The sequence below is a fragment of the Piliocolobus tephrosceles genome, chromosome 6 (genome assembly GCF_002776525.5).
Source record: "Piliocolobus tephrosceles isolate RC106 chromosome 6, ASM277652v3, whole genome shotgun sequence".
NCBI lineage: Eukaryota > Metazoa > Chordata > Mammalia > Primates > Cercopithecidae > Piliocolobus > Piliocolobus tephrosceles.
Window position 1 is genome coordinate 6237802 of NC_045439.1, and position 21797 is coordinate 6259598.

General features: G+C 55.9%; 2 protein-coding genes across 2 annotated transcripts in view; one reads left to right on the forward strand and one right to left on the reverse strand.

Annotated features, from left to right (window-relative positions):
- WARS1 (tryptophanyl-tRNA synthetase 1) overlaps positions 1–9078 on the forward strand; it is a 42933-nt gene extending 33855 nt beyond the window's left edge. The window contains exons 8-10 of the mRNA XM_026455088.1: positions 412–692; positions 5675–5815; positions 7841–9078. Coding sequence (XP_026310873.1) covers positions 412–692; positions 5675–5815; positions 7841–8002 — 584 coding nt within the window. The 3' untranslated portion in view covers positions 8003–9078. The remainder of the gene's footprint in view (positions 1–411; positions 693–5674; positions 5816–7840) is intronic.
- A 3489-nt stretch (positions 9079–12567) lies between these two features.
- On the reverse strand, positions 12568–19369 carry SLC25A47 (solute carrier family 25 member 47). Its single transcript, XM_023205627.1, has 6 exons — positions 19293–19369; positions 16887–16930; positions 16490–16561; positions 15335–15517; positions 13563–13887; positions 12568–13244 (listed from the first exon to the last, which is right to left on the reverse strand). Exons 1-6 carry the CDS (start codon positions 19318–19320, stop codon positions 12964–12966), a joined length of 933 nt encoding a protein of 310 aa, XP_023061395.1. The 5' UTR covers positions 19321–19369; the 3' UTR covers positions 12568–12963.
- Between the last annotated feature and the right edge of the window lie 2428 nt (positions 19370–21797).

Sequence of the window (21797 nt, forward strand, 5' to 3'; positions counted from 1 at the left end):
CAGCCTGGCCAACATGGCAAAACCTCATCTCTACTAAAAATATAAAATTTAGCCAGGTGTGGTGGCAGGCACATGTAATCCCAGCTGCTCACCTCACTGGAACCCCAGAGACAGAGGTTGCAGCGAGAGCGCATCACTGCACTCCAGCCTGGGCGACAGAGCAAGACTCTGTCTCAAAAAAAAGGAAAGAAAGTTGGGGGGTGGGGGGCAAGGGAAGGGAGAGCATTAGGACAAATACCTAATGCACACGGGGCTTAAAACCTAGATGATGGGTTGATGGGCGCAGCAAACCACCATGGCACATGTATACCTATGTAACAAACCTGTGTGTTCTGTACATGTATCCCAGAACTGAAAGCAAAATAAAAAAAGGAAAAGATATGAAGGGGAGGAGGGAGTGAATTTCTTTAGCTGGAAGCATGAGAGCCTTCTGTGAAGATGCTCAGAGGGACTGCTCACAGCTGAAAGCTGGCATGTTTTCCAACCGCCCTCATCAGAGTCCTTACTCTCCCCCACAGGATCCTTACTTTAGAATGACAAGGGACGTCGCCCCCAGGATCGGCTATCCTAAACCAGCCCTGCTGCACTCCACCTTCTTCCCTGCGCTGCAGGGCGCCCAGACCAAAATGAGTGCCAGTGACCCCAACTCCTCCATCTTCCTCACTGACACGGCAAAGCAGATCAAAACCAAGGTGAGCAGTGGCCCGGGCAGAGGGCAATCAGTGGGAGTAGAAACATGCCCTGGGGGGCACATGCACACACACACCACTGCACAGTGCTTTGGGCCTCAGCCACCGTAGCAATGCTGAACTCCAGGAGTGCCAACTATGCTCCCTGCAGAACTCAAGGCAGCCTGTCCTTCCCACATGAATCAGGTGAATTTGTTTTGTGTCCTTTCATTTAGGTAAAACTTTGAATTTTTTTTTTTTTCCTTTTCTGCTTTTCTTACCAGCACTGTTCTGGAAGCAAAGTCATGGCAATTTCCTTAAAGTTACAATTACTGTGGATGTTATTAAACAATGGAAAAGATTTGTGTATATTTCTGATCATCAGCTGTGTTCCAGGGGCTGGACCCGGTGCCTTATTTATGTTTTCTCCTGTTTCATTCTCACTGGGAGGTGGTGGTGCTATTCCCTTTAAAGATGAGTTGATGAGGCTTAGAGAAGCCCAGCCACTTGACCAAGTGTCCACCACCAGGAATCAGCAGCACTCCTGTCCTGACCATGAGCAGCCAAGCAGGGGTTAGAAGCTGGTTTTCTCCCAGAGAGTGTTCTCACTGAGAGACACAGAATTGAGAAGAGTCCCTCCACGGGACAGTCCTGCTGGCCCCAGGAGGGATGCATGCAGCAGGCATTCAGCAAACATTTGACAAATCACTGGAAAAACTAAAAGGAGAAGTTAGTTTGAGCTTCCTTATTTTGCATGGCCCCAGTTCTGTTGCCTGGTTCCTCACCTGGCAGTGTATATTTAATTGCCCTCACTGTTACACATAGCAGTTGACATTTTCTTTGGAATTAAGTATGTGTTTGCAGGCTTGAAGATTGCAGTGGAAATGCTGGGAACTGTATTTGAGGCGTGTCATGCCCTCTGAGTCACTGCCTCTGACCCTCTGGAAAGTCCCAGGCAGGTTCTGGTTAACAATGGGGAAGTCTTTCATATCAAAACTTCCTAAGACGTGGCCTCCACCAACTCTTCCCACTCAGTTGGAAGCTGGTATAATTGGAGACTTTTCTTTCCCTTTCACTTCTAGCCAAAACTTCCAGAGCACAGGGTGCAGAATGGGCAGGGAAGTGCCACTGGAAAAGTCTGCTGTTCGATTTTGCTTCTGAGAAGTTGTTTATGGCCAGGTGCAGTGACTCACACCTATAATTCCAGCACTTTGGGAGGCCGAGGCAAGGGGGATTACCTGAGGTCAGGAGTTTGAGACCAGCCTGGCCAACATGGTGAAACCGCTGTCTCTACTAAAAATACAAAAATTTGGCAGGCACCTGTAATCCCAGCTACTCGGGAGGCTGAGGCAGGAGAATTGCTTGACCTTGGAAGACGCAGGTTGCAGTGAGCCGAGATCACACCACTGTACTCCAGCCTGGGCAATAGAGCGAGACTCTGGCTCAAAAAACAAAAAGAAGAGAAAAACTTGTTTATGGATCTGGGACATTTATCATTCACTTAGGGACCAGCAGAGCCCTCGAGGTGAGCAGTTAGCGTGAGGTCAGGAAACACAGAGGCCTACAGACAGTCACTGGGCCTGCAGGCTTCTTGTGGGGCAGAACAGCGTCCCGCCAGGCCCTCACTCTAAATCCCCAAGCCTGACTTCGGCTCCAAAATCAGAATCTCCACACTAGAGAAGAGGGCACATCTGCTCCAGCCTCCTCCTAAAAATAACAGGTTCAGGCAGGGTAGTGGCATGTGCCTGTAGTCCCGGCTACTCAGGAGGATGGCTTGAGCCCAGGGATTCAAGGCTGCAGTGAGCTACTGTTGTGCCTGTGAATAGCCACTGCACCCCAGCTGGGGTGGCACAGCAAGGCCCCATCTCTAAAACTAAAAAAAGTAAAATAGTAGCACAGTGCTGACGATTCAAGTGGCTTTGCTGAGTGAGTACCTGCCACCTGCACAGAGTCAGCCTGTGTGATCTAACTGCATCCCAACTACCACCCTAGCTGGCCGTGTCCACTGAGCATCATTTCCTGTCGCACAGAGTCGCACTGGTCACCCGCTTCCATCATCTTAGTTGCTGGCAGCAATGCTTCGTACCCACCCCCAAGTCGTCCCTCCATCTGTTTTCCTGTAAGTCAGGCCTGGTAGGCTGCTTCCTGCATTACTGAGGACCGGTCACATCGAGGAGGCAGAACTGAGCCACTCAGTTCTCGAGCTCCACCTGGAAGCCTGGTGTCCCAGGAGCCAGCCTGGTCCTGCCAGTCCCTGTCACATATGGCAGGTTCCTGACACTCTGGGCCTGATTTCCTTCACCTGTACGATGGCGAAAGCACTACAGAGGTCATTGGGTTGTTGGGGATAAAATACATGTCACAACCCTAACAGCCAACATGGATGGCACATCTGCTGTGTGCCTACCATGGAACAAGGGGCTTCGCCTGGGGAGGGGGAGTGTGCAGGTGGTGGTGATGCCAGCGCATCTTGAAAAACATGCAGCAGACACCAGTTTCCTTGTTCTCCTCTCAGATAAAGGGCTGGGAACTGGCCTTTCAATACCCTCTTCAAACTGCCCCTGGAGCCCAGGACCTGTGTTCTCAGACTTTCTTCCTGACACTGGAGCTTCTTCTCCAAGGCCCAGCAGGGAGGGCAGTGGCCACCACACAGCAGTGACTCCATCAGGCACTTAAATGCTAGGAGACACCACTACTAGGTGGTTTTTTCTTCCTCCTGTTTATTAGTATTTTCCATGGTTTTTGGTTTTATAACTTTTTTTTTCTTTTTTTTTTTCTTTTTTTTTTTTTCTTTTTTTTTTTTTTTAGGAAAGGGAAGGTAAACTTCCCATTCGTTAGCTTTTTTCTTTCAGCCCCCCAGGCCTGCCCACCAGCCAGCCGCACAGCGCCAGCCCCTCGCATGGGCCTTGCCTGAGCCTCTCGCGTGACTACTGCTTTCCCTGCCCAGCCTCTCAGCAGTGCCCTGCCACGATGGAGACTGGCACCTTTGCCCCAACACTCGTCTCCTCCTTTTGCACAATCCCAACTTATCTAGTTAGGAATCTGCTCTGGAATGTGTGTGTGTGTGTGTGTGTGTGTGTGTGTGTGTGTGTGTGTGTGTGTGTGAGTGATGGAGTTTTGCTCTTGTTGCCCAGGCTGGAGTGCAAAGGCACAATCTCGGCTAACCATAACTTCCACCTCCTGTGTTCAAGCAATTCTCTTCTCCTACCTCAGCCTCCCGAGTAGCTGGGATAACAGGCCTGCGCCACCATGCCCTGCTAATTTTGTGTTTTTAGTAGAGACGGGGTTTCTCCATGTTGGTCAGGCTGGTCTCAAACTCCCGACCTCAGGTGATCCGCTTGCCTCGCCTCCCAAAGTGCTGGGATTACAGGTGTGAGCCACCGTGCCCAGCTACTCTGGAATTCTTTTGAGGAGACTTAATAAACATAACAACTTAGAATTTATTGACTCTGCCTACGCTTTTTCCCATAAAAAAAAATGTTAAGGCTGGGCACAGTGGCTCACTCCTGCAATCCCAGCACTTTGGGAGGCCAAGCAGGTGAATCACCTGGGGTCAGGAGTTTGAGACCATCCTGGCCAACATGGTGAAACCCTGTCTCTACTAAAAATACAAAATTAGCCGGGCATGGTGGCAAAAAAAAAAGTTAAGGGGCCGAGCACAGTGACTCGTGGCACAGTAATCCCAGCACTTCGGGATGCCAAGGCAGGCAGATCACTTGAGCCCAGGAGTTCAAGACCAGACTGGCCTAGACGACAAAACCCGGCCTCTACAAAAAATACCAAAAAATTAGCCAGGCTGGTGGCACACACCTGTACTCCTAGCTACTCAAGAGGCTGAGGCAGGAAGGTAACCTGAGACCAGGAGGTCAAGGCTGCAGTGAGCCGTGATCGCGCTACTGCACTCCAGCCTGGGCAATAGTCTAGAGATCCTATCCAAAACAAAAAAATGAGGGTGACATTTGTGCATTGGAGGTTTCTCAGATGCTCACTGAAAGAATGTTGGAAGGAGTTTTGCCTATTTTTTCTGGCTTTTAGTAGCCCTAATTACTCCGTGATTATCTTCAACAATTCCTAAAAGGCATTGCGTTTCTGAGTTTTTCAGCTCTGACAGCGTTGCCTGCTTGTAAGTGGAGACCTGCCTGCAGGCCCCTCTACCCGCGCAGTTCCCGTGGGTTTGCCTTCCCTTACTGCCTTACCCTGCCTGTGCCTTCTTGTTCTGCTTTCTGTGGGAGGCTGGCCACTGCTTCCCTGTCCCCGTTAACACTGCAGTACCTATCCCTAAGAGAGGCTGCCCTTCCTGCCATCTCCCTTACTCTGAGGATGACTTACTCATCCTTTTTTATTTATTTATTTTTTTAGTTTTTATTATTTTAGAAACAAGGTCTTGCTCTGTCAACCAGGCTAGAGTGCAGTGGTGCAATCATAGTCCACTATAACCTCAAACTCCTGAGTTTGAGCGATCCTTCCACCTCAGCCTCCCGAGTAGCTAGGGCTACAAGCGCACATCAGCACACCAGCTATTCCTTTTTTTTTTTTTTCCGGAGGGCGGGGCTCACTAAGTTACCCAGACTGGTATTGACCTCCTGGCCTCAATTGATCCTCCCCCCTCAACCTCCCAAAATGCTGAGATTACTGACACAAGCCACTGTGTCCAGCCTTACCCATCCTTTCTCTGAAGTTTGTCACCTGAGGCACTTGTCTCCCCCAGGTTTCAGTTCAATCAGTGCCTTTGCTTTCCCAACTCTATTCTCCTGTGTCTCTGAGGATGAGGGAGTTCAAAGCTCATCTGGCCCCACCTCTCCTGCAGTGAGCCCCATGGCAGCTCACACCCAAGCCTCACAGGAAGAACAGCAGTGGGTCCCCCACCAGCTGTGCGCCTTGACCTTTCTCTGGTCCAGAATCTGACAGCGCTCACACCTTTGACTTCCGCACTTGGGCTTCTAGCCAGCGTCCAGGCACAGGATGGGCAGGACTGACGAGTGCATTTGTGTCCTCTTCTGGTGCAGGTCAATAAGCATGCATTTTCTGGAGGGAGAGACACCATCGAGGAGCACAGGCAGTTTGGGGGCAACTGTGATGTGGACGTGTCTTTCATGTACCTGACCTTCTTCCTCGAGGACGACGACAAGCTCGAGCAGATCAGGAAGGTGAGCAGGGAGCCCCAAGGGCCCACAGCTGCCTCCAGCCAGCCACGCCTGCCCATGGGGCCTGGAAGGCTCCAACAGCCAGGCATGAAGGGTTGGTCGGAAGTGCTCAACTGAAACAAGGTGAAAACTGAGTAGAGTCGCCCTCGTGGTTTTTAGACCTGGGCTCAGAAGTCTCATGAACAAATCACGAAAGAGCAGATACAAATTACTATTCATTTGGGAGTCACACAAAACAGTCTTGCTTTATGAGTCATCAGAGAAATGTAAGTTAACGTGATCAAAGCTAAGACAGTTCAGTACAGAATCAGTAGGAGCTTTTGTGTTGCCATTGACTGTTTTCAGTGATTGTGAAGCAGACGCTTCAAGGCGCACTCATGTGAGCAGAGTGTTTATCGGCACAGCCTCGTAAGCAGTTTGGTAATGGGTACAAAGAGCCCAAAAATGTTCAGAGCTTCTCCTCAGGTTTTCTCATTCTTAGATTTTTTTCCAAGGAAATAATCCTGAATAAGAGAAAGCTTTCCACACAAAGATGTTAAAAATGATAATAGCAAAAAGTTCAACACAGGCTTGATACAACAGAGGAAATGTTAAATAAATTAGAATTGTTACAGGGTGGATTATTATGCAGGCATGAACTCTTTTAAGAGTGTTCATATGCAGAGCAAGGTGGCACACATGTGTAGTCCCTGCTACTTGGGAAGCTGAGACAGGAGGCTCCCTTGAGACCAGGAGTTCAAATCCAGCCTGGGCAACATAGTAAGACCCTCTTTTTTTTTTTTTTTTTTTTTTTTTTGAGACGGAGTCTTGCTCTGTCTGTCGCCCAGGCTGGAGTGCAGTGGCACGATCTCGGCTCACTGCAAGCTCTGCCTCCCAGGTTCATGCCATTCTCCTGCCTTAGCCTCCCGAGTAGCTGGGACTACAGGCTCCCGACACCATACCCGGCTAAATTGTATTTTTAGTAGAGACGGGGTTTCACCGTGTTAGCCAGGATGGTCTCAATCTCCTGACCTTGTGATCTGCCCGCCTCGGCCTCCCAAAGTGCTGGGATTACAGGTGTGAGCCACCACATCCAGCCAAGACCCTCATTTCTTTAAAAAAAAAAAAAAAATTTTAGTGACACAGAAAAATATGCCTATGATAGTGAAAAAAGGATACCAAATGAAAACTCAGGGAGGAGTTAACTATGTTTAACTATGAAATGCACATGAAAAGAAATGTAAAAAAATTCACCAAATGTTAGTGGCAGACCCCACCTCTGGGCACTGTTTAGGTGGGCAATTTGTAGGTGATTTTTCTTTACTTTGCTGCAGCTTTGTGGTTTGGGTACTTTATTAAATTTCCTTAATGAGCCTGCATTACAATCAGAAAAAGAGAAAAAATCAGCAAAATTTGGCCAGTTGCGGTGGCTCACGCCTGTAATCCTAGCACTTTGGGAGGCCAAGGCGGGTAGATCACAAGGTCAGGAGTTTGAGACCAGCCTGGCCAATATGGTGAAACCCCCATCTCTACTAAAAATACAAAAATTAGCCAGGCATGGTGGCGGGCACCTGTAATCCCAGCAACTCAGGAGGCTGAGGCAGGAGAATCACTTGAACCTGGGAGGCAGAGGTTCCAGTGAGCCGAGATCACGCCACTACACTCTGACCTGGCAACAGAGCGAGACTCCATCTCAAAAAAAAAAAAATTAGCAAGATTTTACAGAAGCCGTAGGGCTGCCAGGGATTGTTGTTTAGTGCCTGGGGGAACGGCCCCAGCGTCGGTAGGTGGGAACTGCCCTCCCCATTGTCCCTTTCACTGTGAGAGACCAAGTCATGGCTGCCGTCAGAGCCAGGTTTCCAGCCGTCTTAGGAAAAGTGTAGCTGAAGGGATAGGTTATTGCTGTGGTAACAACACATCTCACTTCTGAGTGCCACCCACGTGCCAGCCTCTTCTTGGGTGGTGTGGGCTGAGCTGGTGCCCAAGGCAGGATGGAGCCGCTCAGGACACGTGGAACCATCTCTCACGTGGCTGTCTCCCTCCGGGCAGGATTACAGCAGCGGAGCCATGCTCACCGGTGAGCTCAAGAAGGTACTCATAGAGGTTCTCCAGCCCTTGATCGCAGAGCACCAGGCCCGGCGCAAGGAGGTCACGGACGAGATAGCAAAAAAGTTCATGACTCCCCGGGAGCTGTCCTTCGACTTTCAGTAGCACTCATTTTACATATGCTTATAAAAGAAGTGATGTATCAATAATCCCAGCCCAGTCAAAGCACCGCCACCCGTAGGCTTCTGTCTCATGATTATTATTGGGCCTGGTCTCTGTAAGCCTGTGTATGTTACCAATACTGTTTCTTCCTGTGACTTCCATTATTTCCGTCTCTTATGGGCAAAGCATTGTGGGTGATTGGTGCTGGCTAACATTGCATGGTCAGATAGAGAAGTAAGGCTGTGAGTCTCTCCCCGGAGCAGCCCCAAAGAGTGGAGCCTTTTGTCTGGAAGTCCATGGGCCACCCTGTTCTGGTCCGTGGAGGACTCCGAGGGTTCCAAGTATACTCTTAAGACCCACTCTGTTTAAAAATATATATTCTATGTATGCATATATGGAATTGAAATGTCATTATTGTAACCTAGAAAGTGCTTTGAAACATCGATGTGGGGAGGTTTATGGAGCACAAGATGTATTTCAGCCCACACCCCCTCCCAAAAGAAATTGGTAAGTAAAAGCTTTGCTAGACATTTGACTAAGAAATCACCCAGCTTTAAAGCTGCTTTTAACAATGAAGATTGAACAGAGTTGGGCAATTCTGATTAATTGAGCCTTGGGGGTGAAACTGTCCAGTTTACTGAGCTCCAGACCATGCATGTATTCCACCCCGGAAATCAGCTCGCTTCCCTTGGCATACCAGTTTTCCCCCGCCAAATGACCCTAGACCCTCTGTCCTGCAGAATCAGGGTGGCTTTTCCCCTGACTGTGTCCGATGCCAAGGAGTCCTGGCCTTTGCAGATGCTTCGTTTTGACCCTTGGCTACAGTGAAAGTCAGCACAGAGCAGGGCCCTGGCTGTGTCCCTCGACGGGTGGACTTAGCTAGGGAGAAAGTTGAGGCAGCAGCCCTCGAGGCCCTCACGGGTGTCTAGGCAGGCCTCATTTCATCACGCACCGTGAGCAGGTCTGGAAAAGCAAAGCCAAATCTCAGGGAAGCCCTTGGTTGATGTATCTGGGTCTCCTCTGGAGCACTCTGCCCTCCTGTCACCCAGTAGAGTAAATAAACTTCCTTGGCTCCTGCTCTTGTCATTGTGCTCTGTCTGGGAGGTCTGAGGAGGGAGCAGAGACCCCTCCCCTCACCCTTCTGTGTATGACCTTGAGTCTGCTGGAGTCAAAATTTGGGGATGAAAGTGCACAGTCCCGGGAACCCCGTGGTGTTGTGTCACAGCTCCCAGGAATGGGCTTGTGCTGGGAGAGCCCGTAGCAGCATCCGAGTGCGGGCTCACTCTCAGAACACCACATTCTCATTTCCAGCAGCTGATGGAGAACGCAAGCAGAGGTTGTCCTCGCTTTTCAGAGGAGGGGCTGGCCATGGGGTACTTGGTGGTGCTGTGTAGTGACAGGGAGCACAGGCTGGGAGCCAGGCCGGGCCCCGTTCACATGAGGCCCAGGGCAGGCGCCGAGCTGCAAGGGAGCCCTGGGCTCATTCTACCGGCTCATCCTCATTTTGCAGGTGGGGAAGCTGAGGCTTAGGAGAGGAGAACATGACTTGTCCAAGACCATAGGGTGACTCTGGCACAGCGAGTCTGTCCTGACTCTTGGGAGGCTGGAGGCCTGGGCTCGAGTCCCACTCAGGTACCCATGTGCACCATGACCTCACCTAGGCCTCCTCTCCCTGTCTCAACTCCTGCTGAGCTGGGCCCCTCCCCTGCCCTCCCCTGCTCACCTGGCTGGCTATGGCCAGTGGGGGTGAGCCACCCACAGAGGCCATGTAGCTCACTAGCCTGTTGCCCTGGGCAACTAATATGACTCCTTGTAGCTCTACTGCACCTGTGATGCAAGTGCAGTGAGGGGTGACAAGTGACGTCAGTAACAGCCGCTGCTATCATTGTCCACCCAGCCAGAGCATCTATTGGCAGGGCCCTGGTGAGACCCTGGCCCCAGGGAGGAGTGAGCCAACACCGACCAGCTTCTCCCCTCACCGGCTGTGTGACTCTGGCCAGGTCACTTAGCCTCCCAGGACCTCCATCTCCTCCCCTGTAAAAAGCAGTGATGCCTCTTGTTTAGGGTCTTAGGAGGGGTGCCCTGGGTCCAGTACTCAGGTGACTTGTCCAAGGCCACTGCTGGTCAGGACACAGGGGAGCTGCATGTCCTTCAAACCTCCCCCATTTTGCTAAAAAACAGTGGTTTCTGAGAGAAATGTTCCCTGAAAGACACCGGCATGTCTGGATTAGGATGGACAGGTTGCAGTGGCCCCATGGGTGTTTGGGGATGAGGCATGAGGCTGGGTGCCAGCACCACCGTGGTGCCGTAGGCTCTGCCGTAGGCCAGAAGAGCACTCCTACTCCAGCTGGTGATGTCCACCTGGCAGACAGATGTGGGGCCGGCCCAGCTCAGCCTCTCTGCCCCGTGGCCCCCAGCCTGGAGGAGAGACCAGCTGAGCCTGCCTGAAAGGAGATGGGGCCTGAGAAGCACACAAAACAGCACTGGGTGGGGAAGCAGGGCCAGGAAGGAGGGTGGCTGAGCACATGGGTGGCAGTGGAACAGCTCGCTGCTCCAGGACAGCACTCGGCAAGCAACAGGCCTGCCTCTGGCCCCCAGTGCCCGCCTGCAGCACCAGCAGCTGTGCCCTCCCCAGGGTCACACTGGCTGAGCCTTGAGGCCCAGGACTCTCTGGTCATTACCATAGAGGTTGTAAAGACAGTGAGGACAGAGGCCCTTCCTGCAAACCCCCTCCCCAGTGACAGGCAGAGCCAGCTGCTCAGTGACACAGGCTCAGGGAGAGCCAAAGGCCCCCACCTCCCAGAGGGCAGCCACTGCCAGAGCTGGGCCAGGAGTGCTGCCAGGAACCCTCCTGCCAAGGCCGAACAGGTGGGGTCTTCTCAACAAAAATTGTCCCAGGGTCGGTGTTTGATGAACGATGGAAACCGGTTAGCACCTGTCCTTTCCCAGCATTTGGACACAGCATCTCAGCCTCTGCGACTCCTAAGCTGGATGCACTTCCTGGATTCTACTGCAGGACTTATCCATTCACTCACTCACTCACTCACTCACTCATCCCACACCCGCTACTGTACAGCAGCCCTGGAGCTAGATGGAGTCCTTGCGCAGCTCGCAGGCTCTTGTGGCTGGGGAGAGGCAGAAGAGTGACCACACACCCAACTAGGTCCCCACGGGAGCAGAGCAGGAGATACTTGGGAGCATCCCAGTGGTCAGGCAGGGAGAGCTTCCTGGAGGAGGTGGCGCCTGGGGTGTGGAGCCAGCCAGGCAGAGCGGAGGGAGGGTGTTGCTGGCACAAGGCACAGGGCATCAGATCAGGTGTCCACAGCACCACACATAATGGGGACTGGCATAACAGGAGCAGACCCAGGAAGGGGGATCCACCGCTTATTCTGGGAGCAGAAAAGTTCTGTTAGGCAGAACAGAGGACAGCGTTCAGTGCACACAGTCAAGGTCGGTGTCCATGAGTGACTATAGTCAATGCAGGTGGCCTCCAGCCCCGCCAGAGGGCTGCTATGGTGGAGACCCGACGGCTTCACACTGGACCTGCCAGCCCTAGCCCCTGCTAGCCCCCATCAGTGGACCTGCCAGCCCTAGCCCCTGATAGCCCCCATCAGTGGAAGCCACATGATGCCAGGAGGAGGGTGCTGGAGCCTCAGAAGCGCGGGCTCCAGTCCACCCACCCCTCCTGATGCGTGACTGCAGGCAAGGCCCCCTCCCTCTTGGAGCTGCCTGCTCGCCTGGCATCCGGTGGCTGTGGTGAGCTGTGCAAGGTGCCCAGCACCCTCCCACGAGCACCCCCCTCTGGAGGGTTGGCTCACAGGGTGGGTGGGAGGGCCTGGCTGGAACTAGCTTTCACTCAGAAAGCGGGTGGGTTTGGAATGAGGTGGTGAGGAGAGCAAGTGCCCTGCTAAACAGCCCCCTGCAGCAGGACTCCACCATAGGCCAGGCCCCACAACCCAGAAGGCTGAGAGGGTGGAGCCCGCCAGAGTGCCAGGCGGTGTTTCAGTGTGCCCATCTGCACAGTGTGAGCACTGGCAGCTTGGGTTTGGAGGGGGCTCGTCCAGCAGGAAGGGAGCAGGACAGGACCAGGGCCCTGCACCTCCCAGGATAGGTGGGCAGGCCTCACAGGGTGCAAACCTGCTGGGGGCAGGGAACGGTCAGCCCATGGCCATGGAGCCATAGCCCTGAACATCCTCAGAAACATTTTATTGACAACAGTTCCCAACAGAGTCTTTGGGGTCTTTGCAGTGTCTTTGGGGTCTTTGCAGCATCTTTGGGGTCTTTGCAGCGTCTTTGGGGTCTTTGCAGCATCCACAGGCAGAGTGTGGGCTCCTGAGGAACCTCACCCCAAATTCCCTAACCGGGTGAGGACGGCCACCCCGGGCCCCTGCCAGGTGGGCATAGCAGTCCCGGCAGCACCCCTGGGAGCAGCCTGCTGTGGGGAACAAGCCGGGCCGGGAGCCGTCAGTCATCGTGGGCCAGCCCAGCTCATGCTCCCTGCCCCAAGGCCCCCAGCCTGTGGGAAGCCCCTGCCTGTAAGGGACAGCTCATGAAGACAAGAACAGTGGTGGGGACAAGGGTCTGGGAATGGGACAGAGGTTGGCTGAGCACACGCCTGACTCCCCAGAAGTTTGCTCCAAAGACGTGGGAGGCGGGGGCCACGGGGAAGCTGGGATGAACAACTGACTCCATGTGACACACGCCCTCATCAAAGAGGCCCCCTCCTCCCTGGCTCCTGCCACCCCAGGACAGCCCTGGCTGATGGCCGGCGGGCCCCTCCACCTGAGGTCAGTAGCTGGGCAGGGCAAGCTCAGGCCTCTGCCGACTCACTGCAGGGAGGCTCCTCGTTTTCCTGGGCAACGGCCCTGTGGGGTCCCAACCCCAGCCACACTACCCCTTGCCTCCTCCAGCCACTACAACCTCCAGCAGCTGCCGGCGGGTGGGCCGCTGGGCGTGGGGACCAGCTATGTGAGCAGACCCTGGGTGAGCCTCAGCACCGCCTCATAGGCGACAAAGACCACCATGTTGACAGGGAAGGCGCGGCAGCAGTTGAGCACCAGCCCCTTGAAAAGGACCCGGGGTCCCTCCTCCCGCACGCTGGTCACCATACAGTGCAGGAGGCCCCGGTAGCGCCTCTGGCCCTGCCCGTCTGCCTGCAGTCTCGACTTGATCACGTCCATGGGGGTGGCCACAGCCCAGGCCAGGACTCCCGCACAGCCCCCAGCCACCAGCACGCCCAGAACATCTGCAGAGAGACCACAGTGCCTTGACTGGGAGCCTGATCGGGGCGCCCAGGGCAGTGTGCCCTGGACTCACTCTTCCGGCCCATCCTCATTTGCAAGTGGCTTGGGAGAGGGGAAGGGAACTTGTCCACAGCCACACGCTGACTCTGACACAGCAAGTCTGTCCTGACTCTTGGTGTTGGGGGAACTGAGGAGCCCACCCTGGGAGGCAGGAAGCCGAGTTCAAGCCCCCACTCGGGTACTGGCGGGCAGCAAGACCTCACCTTGGCCTCCTCATCCTGCTGGGCTCCCCGCCCTGCCAGGTTCCAGCCCCTGCTCACCTGGCTGGCTGTGGCCAGCGGGGCTGAGCCGCTCACAGAGGATGGCGTAGGAAAGGAAGTAGGTGGCAAAGGAGTGGCCCTCCCGTAACAGCAGGGCCGAGCTGCCCTTGTAGAGGCCGCGCAGCCCCTCCTCGCGGGCTACTGTGGCCAGGCAGTGAAGCGGCCCGCGGTACTTGGGCTCTGGGCAGGCTGGGGGCGCAGGACACACGGGGGGCACAGCCGAGGGCCCCGAGGCCGAGAGCCGCCGCTGCTGCTTCTGTGCCTGTGCCTGTGTCTGTGTCTGCAGGCGGACTTTGGCCACCTCAGTGGGCGACGTCAGGAACACCTGGAACAGAGAAGGAGGCAGGGGTCAGCCACCTGTGGCTCCGCCCACAGCCTGGACCGGCCCCCCACGGACCCACCTGTGGCTCCGCCCACAGCCTGGACCGGCCTCCCACGGCCCCACCTGTGGCTCCGCCCACAGCCTGGACCTGGCCTCCCACGGCCTCATGTTGCCCACGGTGACCTCAGGAGGTTGGGCCCCGAGACCCTGCAGGCTGGCCCAGAGCTGGGGGGCCACGGGGTCCAAAGCCTGCTCTGCCCACCCAAGGCCAAAGCTCATGCTTCCTCGGCAGCCACATCTCTCCCAGGCGCCAGGCTGCCGGGCTTCTCCTGGGAGGTGCTAAGAAAATGTCGGTGACCCAGGTTCAACAACGTATTTAATAATGTATCAGCAATAAAATAATATCATGGCCGGGCGCAGCGGCTCAAGCCTGTACTCCCAGTACTTTGGGAGGTCAAGGCAGGCGGATCACGAGATCAGGAGTTTGAAACCAGCCTGGCCAATATGGGTGAAACCCCATCTCTACTAAAAATACAAAAATTAGCTGAGCGTGGTGGTGGGTGCCTGTAGTCCCAGCTACTCAGGAGGCTGAGGCAGGAGAATTGCTTGAACCTGGGAGGCAGAGGTTGCAGTGAGCCGAGATGGTGCCACTAAACTCTGGCCTGAGCAACCGAGCAAGACTCTGTCTCAAAAAAAAAAAAAGAAAAATCACTAGACATACTGGCTGCCACTTCGTGGGTACTCATTCATGTCGGACTCCACATATGTGTGCTGGGGGCTTTACCCTCATGATCTCACTAAATTCTCATCATGCCTCTTACAGGTGGAGAGACAGAAGCGCCAAGAGTCTCCCTTGCTTGCCCAAGGTTGCTCAGCTCATGAGAGTCAGAGCGGAGAGCTGGGCCTGGTGATCTGGAGCCCTGGGCCAGGCCTTCAGCCACTGGGCTGCTTCAGCTGGCTCTGTGCTGTCACTGTGTGCAGAAGTCTGTCCCCACTGCGGGAGCGAGGGCTCCCTGAGGGCAGGCGGGCACTGCAGGTGCTCCACGCACAGTTGAGGACGGAGAAATGCCCACGTCCAGCAACAGCTGACTGTGTTCAGGCATCTCTGTGCCCGGAGCCATGAGTGCCCGGGGCCTGCCTATTCAGCTCCCCATGGTGGCTTCTAGGTGACCTTCTGACCGTGACGGGGAGGGTCCCTTTGGTCACAGCCCCCTTCCCCAGGGGGCCGTGCTGGGCAGGACAGCAGTGAGCCCCTCGTCTGTGTACTGCTCAGGGGTTCTGGGCCCAGCCTGGGCGGGATGCCAGTTCCTCTCCCACAGCCCCTGGCTCCATGCATGGCCTCCAGTGTCTGCCCTCATCAAGCCTCAGTTTCCCCACCTGCCAGGGTGGAGAACCTCGCAGATTCCGCAGTCTCTCTTGGGCCTTCCCCACCCTGGCTGCCCCTACTCACGCGGACGAGGCCGGAGGCGTATCCCGAGAGTGCGATGTCAGCCTTGGCGGGCTTGGCGTCAGGGCTGCCGTACCGGAACTGGCAGATGTGTGCCAGGCAGTGGCGGTAGGTGCCGAAAGACACGGAGGACACCAGGGACACTGTGCACACGGGAAGCGAGAGGCCACGATAGAAGCCCCACACCTAGCAGACAGGGTCTAGGTCAGGCCAGGGCCCCACCAGAAGGAGGAGCCAAGTGAGGGAGCCCACACTCAGCCCTGCTCTGCACTCTGCTGTTGGACCTCGGGAAGGTCATGCGCGGCCTCAGGGCCTCCGTTTCCTCTGCTGTAAGATGGAGGTCACGGAGGGGAACCTGAAGAGTCAGAGGACCAGGCCAAACCCAGCGCACTGCTTGATGATGATGAACTTTTTTTTTTTTTTTTTTTGAGACAGGGTCTCACTCTGTTGCCCTGGCTGGAGTGCTGTGGCAAGATCTCAGTTCACCGCAACCTCCACCTCCCAGGTTCAAGCGATCCTCCTGCCTCAGCCTCCTGAGCAGCTGCCTGCTCACCACCTCCAGCTAATTTTTGTATTTTCAGTAGAGACAGGGTGGCAAGGCTGGTCTCGAACTCCTGACCACAGGTGATCCACCTGCCTCGGCCTCCCAAAGTGCTGGGATTACAGGCGTGAGCCACCGCACCTGGCCTGATAATGAACTATTAACAGCATGTTATGCCTCTACTGCTTTCACAAGCTAGTGCCTGGCCTGCACCAAGCCCAAGAGAATGTCACTTTGGAGAATGTCACCAAGTGCTGCCTCTGGACAAGTCTCTGAGCTAGACCCTGAAGACTCCACCCAATACTGCCTTCAAGGGGTACCCGGCCTGAAGGAGACAGAAATGCAGTGCATGGGTCCCTCCTCTGACCTTCAAAGGCCTGAACGCTACCTCTAGACCCTCTCTGCTGGAGGTGGGAACCTCCTTCTGAGGCCCCTCTAGCTGCCAGATGACCTGGCTCCAGTCCTCAGAGGAACCCCTGAGATTGGCAGAACCATTCCCATGTGGAAGGTGAGAGAGCTGAGACCCAGTGGGGAGCCCAGCATCACCTGCTGGGCAGTGGAGGCAGGCCCAGCATGCCCTCCCTGTCTCCCTGCCCACACCCTGGCCCCAGACCTACACGCTCTCGGTGATACGTATCCCGGACGCAGTGCCAGACGCCTGTGTACTTTGGCTCCGTCTGGATCCTGACCTGCGGGAGAAGTGAGCTTCAGGAAGGAGCAGCTCCAGGCCTAGGGCAAGGCCAGCAGGCCTTGGGGAAGGGGCAGAGTCACCTTCTTGATTGTCCCAGCCATGCTGGACTGTGGGCCCAGCAGGGACAGGGAGCCTTGTGTTAGATGAGAAACCTGGGGTGCAGAGGCGAGAAAGTGGGACTGACATAGTCCCAGGGGCTATGGGGAGCCATTGAAGGCATTTGAACAGGAAAGGGGTGGGTCTGTTTAGCATTCTGGAAAGTCTTCTGGCCATGGATGGGTGCAGGGGCCTTGGGATGGTTGGGGGGCTGGCTGCTGCCACACCTTCACCGTGTCCAGGGGGTAGCCCACAGCGACACCGCAGACGCCTGGAAGGAAAGCAGAGGCCCACGGTGAGGAGAGCGGGGCCAGCGAGCAGTTCAACCCGCTTGCAGGGAAGAAGAAGCAGGTGCACAGCAACTGGGCTCCCCCAAGGGCAGACCCATATTTGGCCCTCCTGGTCTGCACCAGGCCTCATCCCCTGAGGGCACCCTCGTTTTAGAGATGAGGAAACTGAACGTCCGAGTGACTTCTGCCCTTTGCAAGCGAGTTCGCCTTCCCTGAGTCCTGGCCTGGGATTGCCTCATCTTCGCTGCCTTGGGCCAAAGACATGCCCCGGCCTCCCCACGGGCATCATGTTCTGAGAGAATGTCTGATCCAACCCTGGCTGGGCCCTGTCTCTGAGCCAGGCAGACCTTGCCCTCGAGCCGTCAGTCCGTGGAGGGTTTGCCTGTGAGCTAGGCAGTAACTGTGTTTTGGCTGCATGGGTGGAAGGAGTGGGAGGCACAGCCTGGGCAAAGGCCAGGAGGAGGGAAGCCCAAGCCCACACCAGGGTTTGTGAAGAGCCAGGACTGCCAGGAATCACAAGTGTGTGTGGAAGAGAAAGGGCCAGGACTCCACACCTTGCACAGAGGCTTCAGGTGCCAGGCCTCAACATCCAAGCCCCAGCACTGACACAGGGAAGTCAGAGAGGAAACAGGCTGGTCCCTGGGGGGACCATTCTCTCCCCTGAGGGTCAGTGGTAAAGGCCAATGGAAGACAATAGGCACATGGGGACTGTACCCTGTTTACTGTGGCCCAGGACTCAGTAAATATGCGGGATGAAAGAATGAAGCGAATAAATGAAGTAAGGCGAAAGACCAAGTGGCTTGGAGAGAATGACCCTTCTTAACCCTCCCGTACACCTCACACACCTCACCGAACTCCTACTCATCCATCAAAGCCCTGCCACAACACCACTTCCTCTCTGGAGCCCTCTCTGACCTCTGTACTCTGGGCTGCCTCTGTGCCTGGAACATGTTGAGCAGAGGCCTTGTCATATGGCCTTGCTGCTGTTGTATGCCACCACCACCTCCAGAACTGGAGTTCTCCAAGGACATGGCCCAGGGCTGACACCCCATGACCCGGGGCCAGGCACAGAGTGAGAGCCCTTTACCTAGGCCTCCCCATGGCTTCGGAGGAAAGATGCCAGACTCAGGAGCCCTTTCCAGCTGTGTGACCTCAGGCAAGTCCAGTAACTTCCCTGAGGAAAGGAGCGGCTGGCCCAGGCTCGCACCTAGCTGGGGCTCAGAAAGCCTGCTAATGGAGGCCGGGTGCAGTGGCTCACACCTGTAATCCCAACATTTTGGGATGCTGAGGCGGGCAGATCACTTGAGGTCGGGAGTTTGAGATCAGCCTGACCAACACAGTAAAACCCGGCCTCTACTAAAAACCCAAAAATCAGCCAGACATGGTGGTGCATGTCTGTAGTCCCAGCTACTTGGGAGGCTGAGGCAGGAGAATCACTTGAAACCAGGAGGCAGAGGTTGCAGTGAGCCAAGATCACGCCACTGCATTACAGCCTAGGCGACAAAACAAGACTCCATCTCAAGGAAAAAAAAGAAAAAGAAAGCCTGTTAATGGGGCAGGTACCCTGCCTTCTCCCAGGCCCAGAGCTTGGCCGCTCTCCCAACCCCCATGCTGTTCCCAGAAGTACTGACGCCACCCACTGCTGTTTCACAAGACCAGGAAGGCCGGGGTGCCCACTCAAAACAGTCCCCACAGCCCACTGGATGGAGCTGAGCCCGTGTCCCAGGGCCTGGTTATCTCCCTGAATCAGTCTTTCACCAGCAGCCCTTCCCCGGGAGGGACACGGTTTCCCCAGCAGAGTCTGGCCTGAGAAGCAGGTTCCGGAGGCCCAGCCAGGCGCGCACAGCCAGCGGGGCAGGTGGAGCCAGCTCGCCAGGTCCCTTACTGTCCTCTGCCCGTCCCTTCCAGTACCTGCTGCAGGACCAGGCCCCATCTTCCCTCCCCATCTCCCCGCCCTCTCGATCCTCTCCTGGGGTTTCCTTCCCTTCCAGTGACTCAATCACCCCTCTCCACACCAAGAACTCCCAGCCTCCCTAACTGCCTCCCGAGCGACCTCCATGCCTGGACCACAGCCCCATCCCCAGCCTGCCCTCAGCCTCCTGTCTGAGCCTCCCAGGCCATTGCAGCCCCCCAGGCCCTGCAGCACCTCTCATCCGGCCTTAGTCTCCCGGGAACCTGCTCTCTGCTTCCGGCACCCATGGCCCACACCAGGTCCTGGCAGATCCTGGGAGCTGGGGGTCTCCTCAAAGCCCCCCCTGCTGCCCAGCACCTTCCTGGGCCTCAGCTCCTCGTGCTACCCCCAGGAGCAGCAGTGTCTGCACAGCCCACCATCCCGTCTGTTACCTCCAATGGCTCCAGCAACAAAATCCATGAACAAGGTGTGGTGGGGAGGCCCTGGGTCTGCCTCTGCCTGAGAGGGCTCTGGTGCCACCGGGGTGGCCTCAACAGCTCCCAGCTGGCCCCTCTCAGACCTTAAATGCCTGCGGCAGGGGAGGGGACTGGAAGTGGAGCCTGCTGAGGCCACGTGGCAGACAGCTGGACTCCCTCCCCTGCCCCCAGGACCCTTGTCCCAGTGCCCTCGGGACCCAGCCGTCAGGAAAGCACAGGAGAGAGCACGGGAGGTGGCAGACACCAGGGAGCAGGGTCACTGCCCCACCACATCCAAACCCCTCCTGGGGAGGTCCAGAGATGGGGCTGTGACAGCTCCCGCCCTCCAGGTCCAAGCTCGAGCCTTCGCTGTGTCCCCTGGGCTTTCCTGACTCCCCTGGATTTGCTCAGGACCCCTTGCCCGGGAAACCTGCAAAGCTCCCTCACTTACTCACTCAACAAACACTTCCTTTGCTGACGCTACACCCAGGCAAGACAGCCAGTCCCTGTCCTCAAGGTGCTCCAGTTGTCAGGGAGGGAGGGGGTCGGGGGAACAGGCCTGAACCCAGGAACATCACCCACCATCTGTTCTCGCCCTTCCTGCTGCCCCGGTTCCCTGCTGTCTGCTCCATGGGAGTGCGTCTCCCTGGACCCAGAGGCCAAGGTCAGGGCTGCCTCACCAAGCCCCCGCGCCTGCATGAACCGAGGACAGAGGCTCTGCCGATTCAGCCTCTGAACCAGCTGGCTGGGGCCCTCCTGAGGGGGAGACCTCTCCACTAAGAGGCTACTTCTGTCTGCTGGGCACGGTAAAAACAGGGACCTTCTCGCCTGTGCACCCCACCATACAGTTCACCAAGCTTCTCTCACTCTCAGGCTCTATGATCCTCCTCACTGCCCCAGAAGGCAGACAGCACAGCATTAGTGCTGCCCATTTCACAGATGGGGCCACTGAGACCCAGAAAGCGAGTTTGTTCAATCCACAAGCATGGCAGGGCTGGATATGATCCTCAGATGCTGTCACACAACCCACCCTCTGGGATATCCAGGGCCCACCTGGGGAGGCCCCAGTGGGCTCTCAAGGGGACTCAGTGCATGCCCCACGTGACCTGCACCGCAGCCCTGTGAGATCTCCACAGGGGACACCAAGGCTCAGGGAGGCTGTGCAGGTGCCTCGGTCACACACCTGCTAAGCAACAGACTCTGAATGAGTGCCCCGCAGACTGGAATGCCAGCAGGATAGGGGAGGGGCAGGTGTTGACGCATAGGCCGAGGCAGCCCATCTGGGTGGCCCTGGGGGCAGGTGGCAGGGCCAGGAGGCTGTTTGTCTACCTGTTTTCCTGTCCTCTAATGGCCGGACCTGCAGGCTGGCCTTGAGCAGGCTGAGAGTTGACGGAGGGACGGCCCCCTGCCAGCCCAACTGTTTGTAGGCAAGTGGGAGACACAGGGTTAGCAGTGCCAGCTGCTATGGCACAGGGTAAAGGGCAGGAAGTGGCCCATCCAAGGCCAGTCCTGATGCTAGTCCTGGCCCTCAAGGGGATGAAGCTTAGCGTCTGATTAGAAGCTGGCTGCCTGACTTTAAAGCCCAGCTCTGCCACTCATAGCTGAGACCATGGGCCAGCCCCTTGACCACTCTGTGCCTCCACTTTTGCATCCATGAAATGAAGAGAGTACCTGCCTCATATCTGCAACCGCTCAGGGCAAGGTCCGGGCATGTCCCTGTGAGAGTGGCCAGCTAAATGCCAAGGCTGCATTAACAGAAGCATAGAGTCTGGAAGGAAGGAGGTGACTGGCCTGTTCTGGGCAGGGCAAATACAGCTGAGACTTGGGTTCGATTGCTGATGCTGCACTGGAGAAGCCAGTACCTTGGGTGCTGAGGGAGTTTGAAGCATGGTGTCTAACTGAGAGAACAGGGACCGTTCAGATCCATGTTTCCTGCAGAGCATCTAATGTAGCAAGTGCCAGTCACCCACAGCACCTGAGCCACAAGTCCAGGAGTTGCCCTGGACACCTCTCTCTCTCCACCCCACATCCAGAGTCCCCAGTCCTATGTGTCAACCTCTTAAATTCACGTTCAGATCCCTTTGGCACTGTCCATCTGCACAGCCCCAGCCGTGTCATTACCCCACGGACAGCAGCCTGCCCTGCCCATGCCCTCTACTCATGAAACCAAGGCTGCCTGTTGAGCTTTAGGCACTGAGACACATCAGTAAACACAACGGATAAAAACCCTTGCCCTGGGCCGGGCGCGGTGGCTCACACCTGTAATCCCAGCATTTTGGGAGGCCGAGGCGGGTAGATCACAAAGCCAGGAGTTTGAGACCAGCCTGGCCAATATGGTGAAACCCCATCTCTACTAAAAATACAAAAATTAGCTGGGCGTGGCAGTGGATGCCTGTAGTCCCAGCTACTTGAGAGGCTGAGGCAGGAGAATTGCTTGAACCTGGGAGGCGGAGGTTGTAGTGAGCCGAGATTGGGCCACTG